Raw genomic sequence first — 21,076 nt, forward strand, 5'->3', positions numbered from 1 at the left:
GACGTAATTAACAGCGGCACGGAGGTGAGAATTGTGGACGAGAAGGATATCGCGCTTCCAGGGTTTGATCGGTTGGAGAGGACTGGACGCCCGCTGGTGCCGGATTTGATTGTTTGCTTGCATCACAAGGAGAACTACACCATGCTGTACGAGTGCGGACTGGCCAATGTCTCGACGACTGGTGTCCTTGATACCACCGCGACCCCGAATTTCGACCCCCCCCTCCCAATGATATAATCTCTATGATATGTTTCCTCTAATCCCCCATAAATCGCTCGCTAATCGCAAGTTTTCCGACGTTCAAAAATCGCCGGCAGAAAGCAGACGGTAAAATCTCTGGTAGGTCTTGCGGTCCATGACGAGAGCAAGGTCTAGGATGCCTGCGATTCGGCAGCGGCAGCCTCGTCTCGACATCTTTGACACATACACCACCCGCCGAGACTTCCCTTTGCCCACGCCCTACGCTGGTCGACGGGCATTGTGACGTCGCAGTAGTGGTTCAGGACCTCTTCCCCGGCCTTAAGCCCTCCTGGGACGTCACCCACTACCTTTGTTTTCCGCGCCCAGAGAACCATCTGTCCTCCCCATTCCCACGTCACATTCGGGTTACAGTCGTGGTTGGCCAAGCACCACAGAGGGTGTACCGCCGCGACATCGGGTCGACCATCCCGCGGGTTCTTACGGGCCGACGCCGTACCGCGGAACTTGCTGTAGAGGGTATTTAGAACCCATAAATCGTGCTCTTGGAGAGTGCTGTAGATGTCGACATCCATCTTTTCAAGGATGTGGAAGGGCGTCTCGATGTTATATTTGAATGAGAAGGGCAATGTCCACTCTGGGGGCGGATTCGCACTAGGTGATATCTCGATGTCGTTCGACGCCGAAGGTACGAAATCACCCCAGATGTACTTGATTTGTGTCACATCTAGCGGGTGTATTTCCTGGTGGTTGGACATGGCTAAAACACGCGCAAGAAGCAGCAGGTGCAGTGTCTCATCGGCTTCCGAAGCTTCGGGGTCCTTGGCGATGGCGTCAACATCCTTCTCGCAGACAGCAGGATGGTAAAGTTCTTGCGCCATGTCATGACAGTGTTGGCTACAGAAAACCGTGTCGTAACATTCGTCGCAGTTGACAGCGGCTGGCTCACTGCCCAGCGGTGGCAGTTCCGCACTGCACGCGTCGCAGACTGGTTCTTTGAGGCGGTTGTTGGCGGTTAAGAGCGAATATTCCTCCAGTACGGCCTCTCCTGGTGCAATGTCTTGTGTAGCGAAAAGGCCTAGCTGATTGCAGGTGGGTATGATATCGTAGTCGTCCGTTTCGCTGGCTGCTTCCAGGAGAACAGGGAGCTCAGACACTTGTACCGCACATTTCGGTGCGGACTTTGATAATTCAGCGTTTAGAAATTCGAGGGATTCGGGAGCAAAACGATCAGGCTCGTACGTGTTCCAGGGATAGACTTCCCTCCGAACAAGCCCCCATTCCGGAAGAACATTGTGATTAAAGTCATCACTGCGACATCTCCGGCTTGCGACGTGCTTGATATATCCCATCGTCTGGAGTAGTTCATCGTTCTCGGGTGCGATAGACAGGCCTCGGCCGCAGAATTCGTGCGCGCTCTTTAGACACCCGCACAATAGAAGACTGAGAGAAAGGATCTGAAAGGCGCGAACGGAAGACAGCTTGGCCACGTGAGCGACAAGGCCCGTTTGGTCCCTGGCCTCATCGGTAAGGTAGTCGCTTCCGAGCTTCGACAAGATTCCATGGTCAAGGACAATTGGCAAAGGGTCCAGAGGGCGAGATCCAAGAGCCTCGATGGCTTGGTCGTGGTACTCGGAGCCCTCGATGAGGACGTCGTCGGTTAAAAGAAGAGCTTTGTAGGCGTCGCCGGCAGCCAGGTCGGGGTAGCCCAACTCGGAGTGGACAACGGCACGCTCGAGATATGTAATCAAGTCGTAGGGAGAGTCGATCAAACCCTCTGTAAGCTGTTGGCGACGCTCGAGTAGACCATGTGAGCGACGGGTGGTCTCATCCTCCAAGGGCGACTCGTTGCCCGTGGTGGTGCTCGCTGCTGACATGGTGAAGAAAAAAGAAGCTAGTAGCAATGCGCTTGGGGAAGCACTGTTCGGGGCTAGCAGCCAGCAAGGTGCAGGTAGGGCTGCTGATAAGAAAGGGAAACAAGGCAAAGAAAGGAAGCAAGACGCCGCCCAGGAATCGAGATCGAAATTGGATGCAAGTGACACTGACGTCAGTGAGGAGAATAACGATCCTGGTATTGCTGGGCTCAAGGTCCAAGTTCAAGCAGACGTGTAGTGGTACCTTAATGGAACACCGTCTCGGGAACGGAACGGTGAGATGAACCTGAACCCTAGGAGGAAAAGGCCCGGCACACGGCTGCGCGCGGTTGTGTATCGAGGTTTTTTTTTTTTTTTTTTCCTCTTAATTATTTTATTTTTTGACGGAGAGGGGGGGTTATCGATGAGAACGGGGCAAGCCCACCACTGGTCAGACCACTTTGTGGCAACCCTGCCGGGCTATATCCGTTGGAAGGAGTCGAGATACGGCCTGATGAAAGAGGCCGGGGAAAGTGGACTCAGAGAAGGGGGGGAAAGAGAAGATTTGAAAGGGGGAAAAGGGCCGATGAAGGGAAAAGACGAGATGGCAGGACTGGACGCAAGAGGCGTCCTTATTCGTCAGTCAGACGGAAGTGAAGGCGAGGCGGTGGCAGTGAGTGGTCTGGAGGGTGATGGTGCGCCCTGATGCCTCTCTTATTTTGTCGTGCTTGACTTGTGCTGCTCCGTTCAGTTCTGGGTAGTTTACTGCCAGTCCTGACAGTTGTAGCCGGAGACTAGGTGCTAGCCCAGTCTATCTAGCTTGGTCCCAGTAGGATGGAGACCCTATTTTTGGTCGATGGCCGGTCCGTTCAAATATGCCGTTTTTAAAAGGGGGCAATAAGATGAAATTGACACCAACCCAAGGTAAGTCGTCGTTGACCTCAAGCTAGAACGGGAAGGGGAAGAAATTTGCAACTCGTCAATTGGATATTGGGCGCGGATTGGGGTCCGTTGGTGCGTGGCGACAAGTGGGGGGGTTCTGGACTGGACCCTTGAAAACTGGAACTTCAGGGTCCTTCGCGTGGAGGGGTAAAACTGCCCTGGACTTTGCGACTTGCGTAGCAGCCGCTCCCAAAACTATCCGTAAGTGCAGGCAACCAGGGCATGTCTTGACGTCGAACCGCCAGGCGCAACGGCGTGACTGGACGAGAGAGCATCGGATACCCATGCCTTCCTTCAAGGGGTAGGTTGGGACCCTTGATTTGCCTTATTGCCCGTGGTCCATGGTTCCTGGTAGATGACCCTTCGATGGACGGTTGAGAGGGGGGCAGTGGCAGTGGCAGTGAAAACATGGTTTCGTACCACTTGGCTTTGCTCCTCTGCGACGAGGTACTTGAGTCTCGACCCTGTCAGCCTCAAGTCGTGTAGGTACCACGCGCTTGCCCGAGCTCTTCCCGTGGATACTATGGGCTGCGACTTGTCGCGAATTGGGTTGGGATTTTGGGAACCTCTTCAAGGAACCGCATGTCTGGTGACGTCAGTATCCAGTCTCTCCGTTGCTTTCATCCCGTCATTTCCGTTTTGACTTTTTGTCTTTTATGGGCTCTTGTTTCTTCCTCATGAACCTTTTTCTCGTAGCTTTTCACATGCCGGCGCACTCGTACGGCACCTGACTGATACAAGTGACACGAAATAGGCGCGGCCGATGCAGCATTTGACGCCCGTTGGGTCGATCACGTCCCTCATCCGTCCAGCTGCTTGCCTTCCTCTACTATGTACGGAAAGGTGCCTCCATTTTGCCGCTGTCCCGGAGTTATTCCTTTCCTCTGTGTCTTCGACGGTCCTTGCCAATTCCTGATCGTCGTCTGGGGCAGCAAGGGATAGCTGGAGCAGCAGGGCAAAACGCAGAATGAGGCTTACTTGCAAGGGCCCTGGCAACCTACCTGGTCTCCCTGAGCTTGCTGCGCTCCCGTCCCATTCGTGATTTAAGGGTCCAGTTGATTGACACTTTCGACTTTCGTCGCATATGCTGCTCCCCAGTCCCCGCCGTTTGTCGCTCGATATCAGCTGTGGGATATCCGTAGTCTTGTCAAATATGGAAGTAGCTCCGCGTGCTCCGGTCTGTCGCAGCCAACATACCGATGGCATGCGCCGTCTAGGGGGTGGGTTCGAAGCCTACGGCAGACCACCGCCGTGAACCATGTCCACATCCTGCAGCGCGCTGCTGGAAATCGAACGCCTCTTACATATGCATCGGCGATTGCATTGTTTTAACTGTCGTTTTCCCGCGCGACGGACAACTTGCAGACTGAAAACCGGACCGTTTGTGGATGATGATATCGCGGGATTCCGTTTCAGAACGCCGCCCTTCACTTCAAGCGCTGCGACCCGCCTACGCCCCTCCTTTTTGGTTTTCGCGTCAACAGTATGACGACAGCGTCCCCGCAGTAGCTGGACCAGGTTTCTGGTGAACCCCCGTCCGCCCGGCGGTTCGTGATGGTTCCCTTGAATTGGCAATGGAGGAGTTCCGAGTCAGTTCGTTGCAGTGACGTCATTATCGAGATGCATCGATGCCGGGCGCAACATTCTGATGCATCCTCGAGTTTGCGCCGGCTGTGATCGCTCAATAAGCCGAGGTTTATCAGCCACCTGGTGGTGGTTTGTCGAGTCATGCAGGGGTCTATCAAACGCGCCACGAACAATGACGCATCCTAAGTTTACTGTTGTAAAGACTCCCAACGGTGTCAAGATCTCTCATGATTGTTCAAACGTTATTGCGGACGCGAATGATGATGCAGAAGAGAGGTGACGAGACTTTTGAGGTTGCGGACTGTAGACATGCCATGCATCAAGCAGCCTTTGTACGTGTACAGCTGACAGTCGTGCAGAGACCCATGGTGGATACCAAAGTAGGTATGTCGTCAATTTGACATAATATTTGTGTTTCGGGCAGCGAATAAGGCATCAGCGCTTGACGGTATTTCCCCAGTATCGTTTTGTGTAACGCAGCGGAGGTACGCGGATATTGAAGGCTCGGTCAGAATTCCGATCGCCGTTCCGTGCTTTTGTAGAGTTGATAATGTACCCGAAAGTCACACACTTGTCGGTGACGCGGAATCAGGGACGATGGGCGCCCAAAGATTAGACTGCTGTTGTTCGGCGTGGTAATAGGTAGCTTATTAGAGTTGAGTTTGATTTTGAAGTTGGCTGGTAATAGTTCGCAGCTGAAGGCGCGCTGGTTCGGGCCAGTGGTCTAGGCGCCTTCCCCGGACTCGCTGGCACATGCCAGAAGCTGGCAACACAATGGCAACGTGGGAGTCGCAACGTGGGAGTCGCAACGTGGGTGAATCGGCGGCATCGTCCACGGAGGTGCATCCCGTCATGGTGTCGATCCGACGGCCAGCGGCAGACAGTTGTCTGGTGACACTCGGCCTTGCGTGAGGCGACACCATCCGGCGAACCAGCAGAAGGGCGATTGGCTGGACGAAAGCAGAGGTGGCTCTTGAAGCAATGTCGGTCCTGTCTTCCCTGAGGAGATGTCTGCAACAACCGAGTCCAGTAAGGTACCTCAAATACCGTACTTGGTCAGGAAAGGGTACCTACGCGGGCCAACAGGTCCTGGAGCGTTCCTTCCGGCAGACCGTTGGAGGTGTTCAGGAAGGGATCGTGCATGGCGCTTTCTCGTCTTGTCGTTTTGTCGTCTTGGTGGCCGTGTGGCCGTGTGGCCGTGTGGCCTGGGCTCATGTCACTGGGGGACGAAAAGAAACGAGCTGGGCAGGAACCGTTTGTTAACTTACCCTGGCAAGCACTGCTCAGACGGCGGTGTTTCCTGTCGCTTCAGTCCGCGTTGGAATCAGCAGGAACATTGAGACCAAGTCTCAGGAGCAGCATGAAGGCAGGGCTTCTCTGATGTTTCGGACGGACTTGTCACCCCGGCCCATCTCTCCTCTCCGCTCTGTGCTTCAAACTTGCCGTTCTTTATCGACATCTCACGGATTGCACCCGAGCGAATTTTCCATGCTCTAGCTCTGAGGCAGCGGCGCTGCTTCCCGACCGGCGGACAGTTCGGTCAGGGCCGTAGGCCGTGGGCCGTCCCTTTGTCGTAGAGCGCTCCATCCGCTAACGTAGGTGTCCCAGCCATTGTCATGGCGATTCGATTCACCACAAATCATCTCATCATCCTCCATCCGCCAGCCACCAGCCACCCGACACGCCAACACGCCGACTCGATCTATCTACTAGTGCTGCATCAGCGCCATGCCGGACAGCATCCAGTACCGGAACTGCAATTACTCCTTGACTTCTTGGGGACAGCGCAGCTGCTTTGGCAAATCACCCATGTGTGCCTTACGGATGCACTAACGGACTAACGACTACAACAGTTAGCTTTGCGGACATGTCATTGATCATCAGTCAGCCCATTCTTTCTCTGATGGCACCTAACTCCATGTCCTTCGTTGCTGTTCATCACCAAGACTAAAGCGAGGCAGCATTGAACCCAAGAGAGACAATCAAGAATTCTTGATATACAATACCGCATTGCGGTCGGTCCACTGGAAACACGGCACGCCGCCGTGTCACACCCTGTTGCGTACCTTAAGGCAGTGGTGCTCAAATCAATGGCCGATTCCGCCGACTTGCCTTCCTCCCGCCGTTATCGATCACAAATCCATGGTGAAACGGTGCAAATTTACCTGCTGCCTGCATACATCCGCCCGCCCTCGTCCTACGCTATCTCACATGAGATTATTACCACCAACCATCGAGCACCAAGCACTTGCTCCCACTGACCATCAAGCCAAAGAAATCACCTGGATTGGGGGACCCAAGCTCAGAGCGCAGCCGGCATAGAATAATTGGGTCGAGCCACACTGCCCGAGCTGCTGGACTGGAGTTCCAGTCCCGTCTCCTCCTGCCTGTACGAATACGTCCGTACCGTGCCTTCATTACTGTGTGCACTTCCTGCCCCTCCACCCCCCCAAGAAAAAAAGACACAGATACAAAATATTCATCCATTGGCCCCGCTATCGTTTATTGTTCTATTTTTTGGGTTTGGCCCTTCACATCTTCCAGGCATCTGGAAACATCCATGACCCATCCCGCCGCTTGATTATTAGACCGACACTATCTATATCCTCGGTCCTCATTACCTCCCTCCCGTATGCAGACAGCACTCAAGACTCTTCATCTGAACCTCCAAATCTCAACCAACCAGGCGCACCACCCAAGCAAATCTGCCAGCCCAGGAAGAAAAAAAAAACGCTTTACATCCCGCAGCAAGAAGCCGGAGTTCGCGCGCACCTTCTCCAATCTCGGACCGCCCCTCATTCTGCACCGAAAGCAGACCGTTTCCCTTCACATCCTCCTCTTCGCCCCCCCTTCACAACGTAAACCTCGCGTCCGACATCACACTTCTCCGCCCCCCGCCCTCCGCCTTCCACCAACCTACTTTACCCCACCATGAGCAATAAACAGCCAAACCTCTTCGCCTACCCGTCGGTTGACGAACTTGCGCCCGCGCTGCGTTCCTACGTCATCCAAGCACAAAATGCAGGTCTGAACCGTCATGGTGCCTTCAAGGTCGCCGTCTCTGGTGGCTCCCTGCCCAAGACTTTAGCCCAGGCCTTGCTCACGCCGTCCACCGGCCCTGAGGACCAGGTTCACTTTGGAAAGTGGGAGATCTTCTTCGCAGACGAGCGCGCCGTTCCCCTCGACCACGAGGACTCCAACTATGCTCTCCTCAAGAGCCAGCTGCTCGACAAGATCCCCGAGGAGCTCGGCGCCCCGACCGTCCATCCTATCGACACAACCTACCTGAATGACACCCAGGAGCTGGCCGATCAGTACGAAAAGACTCTCGTCACCAGCTTTGCCAGCCGCGACAGCGTGCGTCTGCCCATCTTCGACTTGCTGCTCCTCGGCTCCGGCCCCGACGGACACACCTGTAGTCTGTTCCCCGGCCACGAATTGCTGCGCGAGACCACCGCCTGGGTTGCTCCTATCGAAGACTCGCCCAAGCCCCCGCCCAAGCGCATCACTCTCACCCTCCCTGTTGTGAACCACGGCGTCAAGATTGCCTTTGTCGCCACTGGTGGCGGCAAGAAGGACATTATGAAGAGGATCTTTGAGCATGGCGATGGACTTCCCTGCGCCCTGGTCAACGAGGGCGCCGGCGACCGCGTCAGTTGGTTCGTCGACAACGCCGCCGTTGAGGGCGTCAGCTTCCCCCGCCGCTCGTTCTTGTGAACACCAAGAACGTGGTACGGGAGAGATGGAGGATGGATTTCATGATGTGGAGGACGATCGCGACATAAAAGAATAACCATTGCCCGTTCCAGATAGACAGAGACTCGACGAACGGCACATCTCTCAAAGGGATGGAAACTATGAAGGAAATCAAGGAATTTACCGACAATCGCGAGCTGGATCGCGAGCTTCAGAGACCTGGTGTCTGAGTCCCAGTCGACCTTGTCTTGGGTTGCCCGGAACGCTTCCCCCAATTCCCTTTTTGGATTTACGCCATCTGTTCGCTGGGCCTCGAACTTTTGATATCCACTCACGTCAGACTTTATGATTTCACGATACAAAGGAACGAGACGAGAGATTGGGGAGGCAAGCTCGCCAGACGAATCGGCTACATTTTGTTTTGCCGTGGCGCAAATGTCGGTAGATAGCTCGACGGTCTCCTCTCCGCCAAGGAGAAGGGACAAGCAAATGCAAGAAGGACAAACACTATGCCTATGAGATTACAATCTCGGATCTTGGCGTACAGCTATAGGTCTCCGTAACCGTGATATGGAACTATTGAGACTGTTTCGAACTTTTGTCCCATCTTGGACAGTGCGTAGGATGTGGAGAGGGTCGTCTCCGCCCCCTTCTCTGCATCCTGCATTGAGGGGAGAGCCATTGCTGCCTTGGCTGTAGGACGCCACATACCTCACCCCGCCGATGACGATCCGTGTAGGGCTGAGGTTATGGACTTCTCCAGTTATGCACTGCTGACGTGGGGGAAGATGAGGTGAGAAAAGGGTAGAGATCAACCCCTCACCCAAGCTGTCGGGCTGAGTGGATGCATCGAAATAGGATGAGGGGGAAGCTGGTGGCGACTCCATCTGTCCAATGCCTCGAGATGGAGACTCGGAAGTTTGCCCTGCCCTAGGAACACACCTCCCCCGGCCGATTTCGATAGGAGAATGAAATGGAGGCATACGAAAAGTAGGATACGTTTGACCAAGATAAAGAGGATAGAATAGAGTGAGCTCGCATGCGAAATCCCTAGTTTCCATGTTTTTTTCCCCCCCCAGATTCGCGGGTCACGAGACTGTTACATTTATGAAGGATCGGGGGGGCCTTGCTGGATGTGCCGTGTTCCTGCTTCAGAAACCCGAGAGCCTCGTTGGCCTAAGGTAGACTCTTTTTCTTCCTTCGTGTCCGCTATCTGCTGCGACTTCACGTATAGTGTCATCATATCTCCTCGCTACCACTGCCACCCTCCACTTCCACCGTTGGTCAATGGCAAGGGGCAACATGTCGAGCTGGACATGTGTCTGAAGAGGTATGATTTCAATGTTGGTGTACCAAAAGAAAAGCCGAAGGAGACAGAGACGTTGCTGATTCATGTGCGTGTGCTGAAAACCAAGCTCGACAGTTGGATCCTCTTATTCCCCCCTTGGCGGTCTCCTAGCGGCTGTCATTGGGATGCAACATCAATGAAATCAGCTTACAGGATCGGACCGGGTCATACGAGCGCCCGTGAGCACTGTGCAACGGCATCGATTGCTCATATCGTCGTATGGCCGAGTTCCCCAATAGCGCGAGGCATCAAGAAGAAGCAACACTCAAAGATGCGGACTCAAAGGGCTCTGGCATCCAGAGTACCTTTCGTATGCACTTCTGGATGGCGAATGGCGTATTCGCTTCGACTAGAACGAGCTCGTAAATCTTATCTGGACTTCGTTGCTCTTTCACGTGACAAGTCAACAAAGTATATAATCCAAAATGAAGTGGAGCAGTCAACTTCGATGCCAGATTCTGTCATCTTGGAGAACACCCAGATAGGTGGCGACGAAGACGAAATTGGAATATGAATGATCTATCTCTCTATCTATATTTCTTCTTGAAGAGAAACTTCAGAATCATATAATCACAGAGTTCGACAAAGTCCACAGAGATCGTCTTGCCCTATTCTTCGTGTAATCGTCTACAATACACGACAAGCACAGAGGTCCGGCAGACGGCAGATTATTTTATAATGTAGCCGATCATTTGGTCGCTCTTCGTCGCTTAAGTGCATTGCATAGCAATCCGAAGCCGTCATCGCTAGAATAAGAAGCGGCCGTCCCGCGCCACGGCGTTGGCGACTAAGGAGATGTATGCCACTTTGTTGTGGTCGCCTCCTACATCTCAGCCAATCGCGCTTGTAAGCTCCTGCGAGCTTCCTGAAGCGTCAGTTCAAAGAGAAGCACCTATACCAGGTATTGGCCCATGCTCGAACGTAGGTAGTAGGGATAGAAGTATGCACAACCAGGTACCAAGACTGTAATCGCAGCGGCTGGGTTGAGGCTGCCCTCGTATAGGTATCTGCTTTCCAGAGAGTTCGGGCCGTTTGAATGATACGAGAGAAACGGATGAGGGAGAAGCCACGAGATTGAGATTCTGAATCGCCGGCATCATCTACGATGCTTCTTGAAATGCGCCGTGAAAGGATGAAATCGATGGAGTCCATTCACGTATTCTCCGCACCGCACACCTTGCTGAAAACCGCACTGGACAAACCAGTCACACCATCTTATACTGTCTGTCTCCGAGAGCAATCTCTAGTTCGCTATAAGTATCTAGGCTTAGCCGTTGATATTCTGTCCATCCTTCTCGTCTTAGTCCACCTTTATGGCCGGGCAAGATTTCCTTCCAACTGCCTCGACCCAGGATACAAAAAGCCTCGAGACTGTAATCGTCCTGTTTCGACTTTGCTGTCCACTTAGACAAGACTTATCACCAAGCCGCCCCTAATTTGGGCTATAAAGGTCACAAAACCCCCCTCTTAATATACTTGTATTCGTCTATTATAACACAACTAGTACTGAGGTCCGAATGCGACCGTACAAGCTAGCGAGCCCCGGATTCTTTGCGCACCTCGGCCACCCAGGAGGCGCCGTGTACTTTCCGGTCCCAAGGTGAGTACGGCCGAGAGGACGTCTGACATATTCCCGCCTGATAAGATCTTGGGGATACCATGCTGCTGTACGACTCAGTATGCGACTCATATCCGGAATCATCCAACGATGGTTCTGTAATTATACTGGAAATGAACGCAACTATTATGCCAACCTTGATACAAGATTGGGATCGCTAAAGGATTTTCTAGCTCTCTCTAAATGGAGCTCAAGATGGAGATAAGACGGAGGCCAAGTGCCGTGCATAATCGCTCGAGAGCCAGCCTACTTTTGCTTCCAACATCAGCAACCCCTCCCTCGCGGATGTGGGGATCAGGAGAGTACGGTTTCCTCTTCAAGGAAGAAAAGACTTCCCCGACCAACACCTCACACCTTACTTCCCCAAAGCCTTCTCCCTAATAAAAAACGTACTTCCAAAAGCAAGCACGAGCAACGCCGCCATGGGTACCATGGCCCCCAACGTCGCGACCTGATAACTCGCCCTCACCTCCCCGGCGACGGCGGGCGGCAGCTCCCGAATATAATCCAGACTCTCCCGGACCCGTTCCTCGACCCGCCGCGCCTCGTCCCCGTCGCTCAGCCGCGCCGCCAGCTGCGTCCTCAGCACCTGCTGCAGCACCGCCGAGCACACGCTGATGCCGATGCTCGACCCCAGGCTCCGAAACAGGTACGAGCACGCCACCACGACGGCCGAGTCCCGCGCCGCCGCGTTGGCCAGCAGCGCCACCAGCGTCGTCGTGATGCCCGCGCCGCCGCCCACCGCCAGCAGCGCCATCCCGCCCACCACGCCCGCCGACGACCGGGCGTACAGCGCCGCCACGGTCGGCGCCACCGCCACGACCATGAGGCCGTACGCCAGCACCGTCAGCGTAAAGTACCGGCCCTTGCGCTTCATGTAGACGCCGGCGCTGACGCTCGCGGTCACGGAGGTCACCATGGCGGGCACGAGCGCCGCGCCCGCGAGCGTCGCCGAGGTGCCCTGCACGGCCTGGAAAAACAAGGGGATGAAGAAGATGGATGCAATGTGGCCCGCGATGCCGAAAAAGTTTGCCAGGTAGCACGCAAACAGCGAGCGGTCAAAGATGATGTGGCCCGGCGCGAACGGGTGCGAGGCGACGCGCATCTCGACATAGACGAAGACGGCGAACAGGGCGGGGGTCGCGGCCAGCGCGGCGACGGTCAGCCGGCTCGACCAGCCGTTGTTGGAGCCCGAGTCGAGGCCGACGAGCAGCGCGACGACGGCGGCGACGAGCGTGGCGGCGCCGAGGAAGTCGATCCGCCCGACCTTTTCGCGCCAGTGGGCGTGGTCTGTCCGCGGGACGTCGAGGACAAAGTACACGGCGAGAAAGGCGAGGACGCACAACGGCACCTGGCCCGTAAAGGACCACCGCCAGCCGACCGAGTCGGCGAGCAGGCCGCCGAGGGGCGCGCCGGTCGAAGTGCCCGCGGCGAAGATGATGTTGAGGTAGCCCTGCCAGACGCCGCGGTCGCGGAGGGGCACAATGTCGCTGAGGAGGATGGCGACGACGCTGTTCATGCCGCCGCCGCCGATGCCCGCCACGGCGCGGGCGACGCAGAGCTGGGTAAAGGACTGGGCCAGGCCGCAGCCTAGGGAGCCGAGGGCGAAGATTGTGTAGGCGAAGAGGAGGCACTCCTTGCGGCCAAAGATGTCGCTGAGCTTGCCGTACAGGGGTTGGAAGCTGGTCAGGGTGATGTAGTAGCTGTGGCGCCATGATTCTTAGTAATGTTCGGACATGTCACGGCGCACGCGAGACTGGTCACCGTACGCGTCTCTAACGGACGGAGGAGGGGGGGAGGGATGCGTCACTCACGATGTTGCCAGCCAGCTCGTATAATTCAGCGCATGCAACTCGCTCCCGATCTTGGCGTACGTCGCCACGGTGAGCAGCTGATCAACGGCGCACAGGTAGATCTAGAAACGCAGTCAGTCCAGGTCAGTCCTGAAGGGTTCGAGCCGAGCGCCCCCAGAGGCTTGTGTCAAAGAAAGGACCCGGGTTGGAGTGGGACCTACGCCGATACCGACGGCCGGAAGAAGTAAGTGCATCTTCTTGGCCATCTCCGGGTCGCCGTCCCGATTGTCATCGGCGTCGGCGGCCGGGGTCGCGGACGTAGCGCCGTTCTGTTGACTGCCGTTGCCGACGGTGCCGTTGCCATTGGCCGCTTCCGAGTCGGAGTTACGCAGTAGCGGCGACGTCTCCGTCGGTACGGAGGCGCCATTGACGGAGCCGGTCATCGTTGCGGCGGAGGGGCGGCCGGAAACAGTGAGTGCTGTGCTGTGCTGTGCTTTTGGTGATAGAAACAATGACTCGCGAGACTTTTTGCTGTCCTCCCATTTGCCAACACGTTGAACGCTCTGAACAAGAGATACAATCCCAACTCCCGGTTGAATATAAAGTCAATTGATTTCCCTACCGCTCCCCGCTATCTTTCCGACTTTCGCATTCAGCCCGACGAGGATTGCTAATCCGTCTCCTGCAAACAGTTAAGCGCCATTTCTGTCAGGGCCCTCTTCGGATGTATGCCCGCCCGATAAGCCAGCCCGTGCGTTATCGCCAGTGACGACACTCGCGCACCGGAGCACGTGATCGCAGGTGTCTCCTGAAGAGTGGGGAGTATTTTGGATCGATCGTCTCCCGAGTCCTAAACAAAAAGTCAAGACAGCGATGGAGATGTTGGTCTGAACCCTAGCTCATGAGCCTATTTGACCCCGGGTCGTACTAGAACAGAGACTCTCTTTAATCAAGTCCTCGATGCGAAACCTTCATCGGAAAACAACGGGCAAGCTAAAACAAAAAACAAAAAACAAAAAAAACGCGAAGACGCGTCCGGACTTGACGGAACCAGGGTGAGGTAAAAATGTAACGGCGTCGGAAATCAAATCAGCCTGGCATGCTTGGTTTCCCGCTTCAATGCTGCTAAAAGCTTGAAGGAAAAAAACTCAGGCCCTCAGCTCGCCCGGCCTTCGATCGGGTCGCCCCGAGCTTCCCGTTAATCAATTGACCAGTCATCTCGTCAATCGAATCAGCAGGGCCGGCGGGTAAGGTAGACGGACGACCGCAGCGCGAACGATGAACCATACGAAGTATTCGTATCCGTAGCACTGTAGACTATCCGTACTACTCATCTTAAAAAATCCTGCCGGTGTGAAACAATCCGTCCGCCGCGTCTCTGCTCCATCCTCCCACAAAGGCGGCCCCAAAAATCATTTTAATGTCAATCTATTTTCCGCAATGCGCGCGATGCGGGTTCCCACAACAAGGCAACCTGCATGCTGCGACGCGAACCACTCACTCGTGGGCTGGCTGCCAACAGGAACAAGGCCTTTGTCGTCGTTCCGCTGCAATGCGTCCTTTTTCGTGCCAAGCCCGCGGGACTTCGCTCCTCAATCAAACGGCCGCTTGACCCATTCGAACGATCCTGCGGGGGTAAACTGGTAGAACAGCACGGCGCCGGCGTCGTCACTTCTCGTGTGCTGTACAACAGCTCATCGGTCCCAGTCAACATCGTCCCTTACAAGTCTAAGTTTTCGATAGTCAAAGGTCAATCGACGACAGAGTGGTACGTAGTGCGGCCATAGCGCGTCGACCCCTTATGTCGTCCCAACTTTGTGCGTCTGCAAGGCGGGAGTTGAACTTTTCGTCGTCATCGACCTTGGGATTTCAAGGGGGGCACAGGGCACAGGGCGCAGGAAAAGCCCGGCGGAGGCACGGCACGGCACCCCTCGGTCTGAAGTACTTGCAAGGCTATCCCAGAGACAGGCGTGTGAGACTCGGATGACCGAGGAACTCGAAATGGCTCAAACCTGCTGTTCATGCGAATGACAAGGGCATTACTCTGTAATATACGAATACAGCGTTTCCTCCGGGGCACTGGTCCGGTAAAGCCAGTTTTGCAGCCGCAGAATGATCGTTCGACACCAAGCGCAGCTCTCAGGGGTTTGGTTTGATCCGATGTTCATCAGACTTGAATTTCACCCCGGCGAGATCCCTCGTCAGGGGGGACCGGGCAGCGCGGGCTCCTGGGCTTAGCGAGCCGCAAGGCCATCCACATTTTTCTGGTGCCGGACGGGGATTTGAAGGTGAGATGTGACCTCGTGTGCCCGTTCTCGAACCAGACGCCGCAAGGCTCCGGAGTCTGGTTGGCTTCCCTGATGCAGATCGCTATATGGCTGGTTCGAGTCGCTAAATAGAAAGGCATTCATAGCGGCGGATCTAGAAACGGGAGCGGCGAACGCAGACCAGCTATCAATGATCGTACACGGTCTAAGAGACATAGTTGACAGATTGCAGGGCCAGAGCTCGAGACCAGAGTAGTCTAATCGCGTGCGTCGCGCCATGTCGACGCACTGATGAGACATCAGGCGGGTTTAACCTATGCCACGTCGAGAGTGGCTGGGCGGCGGCCTCTGTTCAGCTTCAACGAGACGGTGCGTGGGCTGCGATTGGTGACTTTGATCTTCGTGCTTCTCCCTGCTTCGAGTCTGCAACGGTGCATTCCATGAGGTACCACGTCCCGCTGGACAGGCAATGGTGCAAGTGAATTCCGAATCCGCAAGCAGGCGTTGCGGGCAGAATCAAGGACCCACGGAAAGTTCAGTTTGGTTGCGATTTTCTGTTTCTTATGGGGGTGGTTCATGATGGCGTATGGTAGGTAGGTGGTACAGCCAAAACCGACTCGAGCCAAGTTCGAAACGAGGTATTTGTCGCCTCAATACGCGGCACGGCGGCTGAGTTGCAGATGGCGTGCCATCCATCACGAGTATGTATACGCGCTGCACACGATTGGTTGAACAGATATCCGTACGTCGGAGCCAAAGCTCGGATGAGGGAGATCGGACGCCTATGGCAGCAGCTCAATAATCACTTCATGTTGGGTGTTCGAGTGGCCTCGCCACTTGGTGGCAGCAGACGGATGAGGCCTTACGTCATCTAGCTGGCGTCCAGCAGAAGTTACACAGGAGACCGAGGGAGTTGGGAGGTGCTCATTCTGAACAGTCAACCCGTAACAAGACGCATTCTCAGTCATTGCGACGTGCGATCCTTGGTGATTAAACGCGGGCGTCATGCCTGGGTCGAATCAACTTGAGTAGCCCCATGCATCAGCGGGCTGTTTCAGCCTACCAACAATTGAGATGGGAATTGGGAACCAAAGGTGACGGAGCGGGGAGGGGTGCTTGCTTGGCTGAGGTGGTTGTTGGAGGCACGCCTGTCTTGTCCTCTGATTATTGTCTCGAAGCTGCCGCGCCCGAGGCATGCAGGATAAGATTAGAGATGGATGGGATTGAATCAGGAGCCGCATGCGCGTATGAGGGAAAGCCGGTGGGCTTTTTTAGCTGCGTGACTGCAGAGGTGAAAGCATGCGTTCGGGAGCAGGTCCGTTGGGAATTTGGGAGAGCAAAGTGGCTGTCCTGTTGGCGAGTGAATTGTACTTTGGTGGTGTACTGGAGAGCACAGCCCGGAAGGTGCATGGGAGGGATTGACATTGACAGCTGAAGGTGGCCTCGTCTCGGCCTCCGTCGCCCGTGGGTTGAATTGATGATGCCGATGGTGGTTACCTTAGGTAGCCACCTTAGTAAGGTTGGTGAGCTGTCAATGTCGACTTCCATAGTTAAATTGGTGTGGGGGTACTTGGGATGTGTCAGTGTCAAGGCATGCCGCATCCACCACATCTGCGAGCCGCCACCAGCCCCAGCCGGCCAAGCACAAGCCAACCCCCAAAAACCCAGCCCCGAACAACCCCGGCAAGTGTGTTCTTGTTCCTGAATCCAGCTTGCAACGACTGCTTTCATTGCAGGGCTGCCGACGCTGCTGGGAGGTGGGAGGGTCACACTCGCAAGTCGCAACTGCCAATTGCTCCGCACTTTGGGATGGGAGGGGCCGGATCCAGTCTGACGGAGCCAATGACGGACTTTGCGGTGCAGACGCAGTCGTCCAGGCAGGCACGCTACTAAGGTAGCAAAAATACATAGGACCTTGCTCAAGAGGATACCTAGAGATGCCTTTGCAAGTATCTTTTCGCCGCTGACAACGCATCCAAGAGACATGCCTCGCCAGCAGCCAACTGCGTTACCTCGTTTATTAGGTTCTTTGGACGCGACGCCGCGTATCCGTACCAACGCATCTGCCATTTTTTTGGGCATGCTGATGAGGTGGGCATCCACAAGGTACTTTTCACCTTAAACATATCGATGTCATCCTTGTCAATCCCGTCCCAAGTTCCCAACCGCAGAGGCGCAGAGAGGGAAGAAAAAAAAAAAGGTCAACGTTCAGACACCCGGCCCCATCGCAGGGTTCTCCGTGGCTGCCAGCTTTAAACTTGACGCCGAACTACACCCCCCTCCCCCCCTACCCTCTCCCGTTTCCCACCTCTTCCGGTGTCATTCATTCATTGTTCTACTTCTGCCACCCCTTCAAGTTACATTCTTATCCAACCAACTCCTGGATACCACAGAAGTTTCTTCTTTCCCCTTCCCAAGGTCCTCTTTATTCTGCAGGCATTTGCTGCTGTGCTCGTCGCGGAATCCTCGTCTACTCCTCTCTTCCAAAGACCCTTGATGCTTGCTTCTCCCAGCATCGCAACACTACGGCACCGAACGTCGTGGCAAAGGCAAACCCCCGAACGTCGTCGCTCCAATCAACCTGTCGCCATCCATCCTTCGTCCCACGGTCTCGACTCTCGAGTCCCACCAACCCTTCGTGGTCAGCTTTTGGTGCCTTGATCCCCCCTGGCCCTACCTCCTTGGTGATTTCCTTCGGCCAGCCGATTGGTGAGAGTCTAAACAGACCAGATCAACTACCGCAGGAAAGGCAGAGAAGAGAGGCAAGGCAGTAGCAAAGGGGAAGGGGGACTGCGCCGTCATCCCAATTGTAGGGTTACCCACCGCCATCGGGCCCTCATCCAACATGGACTTCCTCCGTTCTCACAGTCGCAAGGGAAGGTCGCGTTTCTCAAAAGCCCTGCCCACCCCTCCGTCTCCAAAGGCCGAACCCATTCCCAAGTCTAAGCAGCTACCTTCGATACCTTCCGTTCCACCCGTCCCTTCCAAGAAGGCCTTCGCCATGTCAGACAAACCGCTTCCACCGCCGCAACCCCTCAACCAGTCTCTCCCTCCCCTCCCTCCCCTCGAGACGAAAGCGCTACCCCCAGTACATATACCTCGCCGCCCAGTTGCAAAGCAACCATCGCCGCCATCCGCTTCGGCGAACCAGCAGCAGCAACAGCAGCAGTCATATTCTCCCCAGGACGAAAGAAACTCGATCGGTAGTCTGCTTTCAGCGTATTCAAGAAGCTCAGGGGAATCGCTCATGTCGCCGGATGGAAGCGCAAGTCAGAGAGACTCGACTCAGGCCTATGCCTCTGAACAGTATGGAACAAGGGAAAACAAGATCTTGACGCCAACCTCGTTGTCATCTGGTGACAATGACCACTATGGCGCACAAAAGTTCACACCCAACAAGGGCCTGCCACCTCATCCGGCCTACTACAACAAGCAGGCCGGGTCCGGTCCGATCAATTCGGCACCTGCGCCGACTGCTGGCAGCCCGACAAGCGCTGAATCAACCGCATCGCCTCAGCAACAACAGAGACCACTATGGAGGAGGAGATCTGTAAAATCTGATCGTAATATAGAGGTTCCAGATTTACATCTGACAGCCAGCCACGGGTCGACTGCTGCTTCTCAACCAAACACCGCGCAAACTTCATACTCGGCAACCCCTCCCCCGGCCCAGCAGCAACAATTTCCCCCTCGCAGCACATCAAACCTTCCTGGACGAAATATTCGTCCTGTTCCCGCTCAAAGTCAAACAGCCCAAACGAACAACATGGGTCAGGAAGTGTCACGTTTGAAGGAGAAAATCCATCACTTGCGCGATGGCCAGGATGGCGCAAACATGGTAGCCTCTCACAGCGACACGGCGCTTTCGCCAACCCAACGCCTACCGACTCCCGATTATGCCAAGGAGGACGTTAAGACACCGGTTGTCGAAACCATTGTATCGCCCGTCTCACCCGCTTCATCTCCCGAGCCTGGGCGCGATCAAGCGAATGAATCCAAGCCTTCCATTCCTCGAAAGGCGGTCACAGAACAGAACTTACACAATGCCCAAAGCCTGCCCCAAATGCGCGTGGATGGACCTGTCACCAGCAACGACGCTCCTCCCACAATCACGAGAGACTTCGCAGTCAATCCCGTCAATCCCGATCCTCGGAACCAGCTCCCGCCTCGGGCCGCATCCATCAAGCAACGACAACAACAGCAGCAGCAGCGGGAGTATGTGCCCTATGCGCCGGCACCCGGATTCGCGCAGGGAGACACGCGACCTGCCTCGAGAGATCAGCGTCCCAACCAGGAACCCGTCGAGTACCGCGAGCTCAAGGTCAAGGACCTGCCGCCTGCCGACCCTCGCGCGTCGTTCTTTCCCATGCAGGGTTCCGAGCCTCCCAGCCCCGGCATGATTTACAAGGCTCTGCCCTTGAAGGAGAGCATGCTCGACTGCTATGTCAAGCACCGCACCATGGACCGCACGCGCAACCGGAACTACGCCCTCACCTGCCAGACTTGCGGTAAGGCCGATACTGAGGATCGTTACAAGTGCCAGTTCTGTTACGTGCGTATGTGCGGCTCCTGTCTTCAAATCTTCAACAGCAACCAGAGAGATCTCCGGAAGCTCATGGCTCACCTGGAGGGCAACCCACAGAGCGGCGGCTCTCGAGAACGCCCTGCTACGGCTGCCGGCATTGAGGCCCCCCAGAAAGAGGAGCAGCGCACAGATGAACAACAACAGTATCACCAATCAGTTGCGGCCTGATTACTATCGCATTTACATTTTCCAATTCTCTTCTTTTTGGCTTGAAGTAGGGAAATCGCATGGCCATTTCACTGCCAAGCGGCTTTCACATCCCCGGCGACCGGACTTTCACGGATTTCGTCGAGGGGAAAAAAAATTAACTTTCTGCATTGCGGGATTAGATAGAGAGAGGTCGATTGGTTGATACCCCTTCTCACCCCAAGATACCAACGTTTGCGTATAGGAAGTCGTGGCCCCAGTAAGAGGGAAAAGGTTACGAGCACATTTTCTTGTTTGTTGGTGGATTACTACTTGCTTGATGCAATCTCTGAGCACACGAAACGAAGCCTCATAACGAAAGGAAAGATGGGGGGGTAAGGGAAAAGACAAGGCATACCAGATTTGAAGGGTGGACTCTAGAGAGCCGGAATTAAAACTCGACTACTTTAAAAAAATTCTTCAAGTTCGTATATGCGGTAAATTATAGTGATACACACGACCAGAGCTCAGAGACACCAACAAGACCTGTGTTGAAAATACGTCGTGCAACAAGCTGCACGCACGACCTAGACCTGGTCCTGGTGGGACGACCTGCCATCTGCGATTATATCGGGATACGACGCTTGGCAGAGAATCGGGTACGTGGATGTTTTTTTTTTTTTTTTTTTTTAATCGGATGCACCGGAAATTGCTGCTTTGCGTTACGGGCACGCAAGGGACATGGCTGGGGCAAAGGTAGGGAGGGTGTCCTCGGAGGGAGGAAGGAAAAAGACAATGGAAGCGTGAGATTCGCGAACAGACGGTGCCACTGTTCGGCTCAGCCCGACAACAACGTTGGAGTTCAAAGTGACCCAAGCGCCGGCGCTAGAAGGCTCCTGCAGGGCGGCGGATAGATGTGGCAGGCAGGCAGGCAGCCCAGCGGCCAGCCCAGTCGGTCGAGTAAGGGATCCTTCCTTCAGACTAGGCGTTACTGCGGTACCGACCTCCACCGCCTTGATTTGCCATGGGCCAAAAGTATCCCGTCATCTTGGCGTGGCCTTCC

The 21,076-nt window shown here is 55.1% G+C and overlaps 7 protein-coding genes across 7 annotated transcripts; 4 read left to right on the forward strand and 3 right to left on the reverse strand.

Annotated features, from left to right (window-relative positions):
• Nucleotides 1-371: 371 nt before the first annotated feature.
• On the reverse strand, nt 372-2,075 carry CORC01_12685 (Wd tetratricopeptide repeat domain-containing protein; the record flags this gene model as incomplete). Its single annotated transcript, XM_022624304.1, has 1 exon — nt 372-2,075. The coding sequence occupies one exon, from the start codon at nt 2,073-2,075 to the stop codon at nt 372-374; it is 1,704 nt and encodes a 567-aa protein (XP_022469166.1).
• An 819-nt stretch (nt 2,076-2,894) lies between these two features.
• On the reverse strand, nt 2,895-3,185 carry CORC01_12686 (uncharacterized protein; the record flags this gene model as incomplete). The annotated part of the gene is made up of 1 exon (XM_022624305.1): nt 2,895-3,185. A coding segment is annotated over one exon (291 nt), but the record flags the coding sequence as incomplete, so codon positions are not given.
• Nucleotides 3,186-7,511: 4,326 nt separating this feature from the next.
• Nucleotides 7,512-8,297, forward strand: CORC01_12687 (6-phosphogluconolactonase; the record flags this gene model as incomplete). Its single annotated transcript, XM_022624306.1, has 1 exon — nt 7,512-8,297. The coding sequence occupies one exon, from the start codon at nt 7,512-7,514 to the stop codon at nt 8,295-8,297; it is 786 nt and encodes a 261-aa protein (XP_022469168.1).
• Nucleotides 8,298-11,597: 3,300 nt separating this feature from the next.
• Nucleotides 11,598-13,478, reverse strand: CORC01_12688 (major facilitator superfamily transporter; the record flags this gene model as incomplete). Its single annotated transcript, XM_022624307.1, has 3 exons — nt 11,598-12,945; nt 13,057-13,157; nt 13,257-13,478. The coding sequence occupies 3 exons, from the start codon at nt 13,476-13,478 to the stop codon at nt 11,598-11,600; spliced, it is 1,671 nt and encodes a 556-aa protein (XP_022469169.1).
• A 1,035-nt stretch (nt 13,479-14,513) lies between these two features.
• On the forward strand, nt 14,514-14,822 carry CORC01_12689 (uncharacterized protein; the record flags this gene model as incomplete). The annotated part of the gene is made up of 1 exon (XM_022624308.1): nt 14,514-14,822. One exon carries the CDS (start codon nt 14,514-14,516, stop codon nt 14,820-14,822), a length of 309 nt encoding a protein of 102 aa, XP_022469170.1.
• A 2,760-nt stretch (nt 14,823-17,582) lies between these two features.
• Nucleotides 17,583-17,963, forward strand: CORC01_12690 (uncharacterized protein; the record flags this gene model as incomplete). Its single annotated transcript, XM_022624309.1, has 1 exon — nt 17,583-17,963. A coding segment is annotated over one exon (381 nt), but the record flags the coding sequence as incomplete, so codon positions are not given.
• Nucleotides 17,964-18,147: 184 nt separating this feature from the next.
• On the forward strand, nt 18,148-20,055 carry CORC01_12691 (uncharacterized protein; the record flags this gene model as incomplete). Its single annotated transcript, XM_022624310.1, has 1 exon — nt 18,148-20,055. One exon carries the CDS (start codon nt 18,148-18,150, stop codon nt 20,053-20,055), a length of 1,908 nt encoding a protein of 635 aa, XP_022469172.1.
• Between the last annotated feature and the right edge of the window lie 1,021 nt (nt 20,056-21,076).

This window comes from Colletotrichum orchidophilum (assembly GCF_001831195.1).
Source record: "Colletotrichum orchidophilum strain IMI 309357 chromosome Unknown Scaffold_162.1, whole genome shotgun sequence".
Classification (NCBI taxonomy): Eukaryota; Fungi; Ascomycota; class Sordariomycetes; order Glomerellales; family Glomerellaceae; genus Colletotrichum; species Colletotrichum orchidophilum.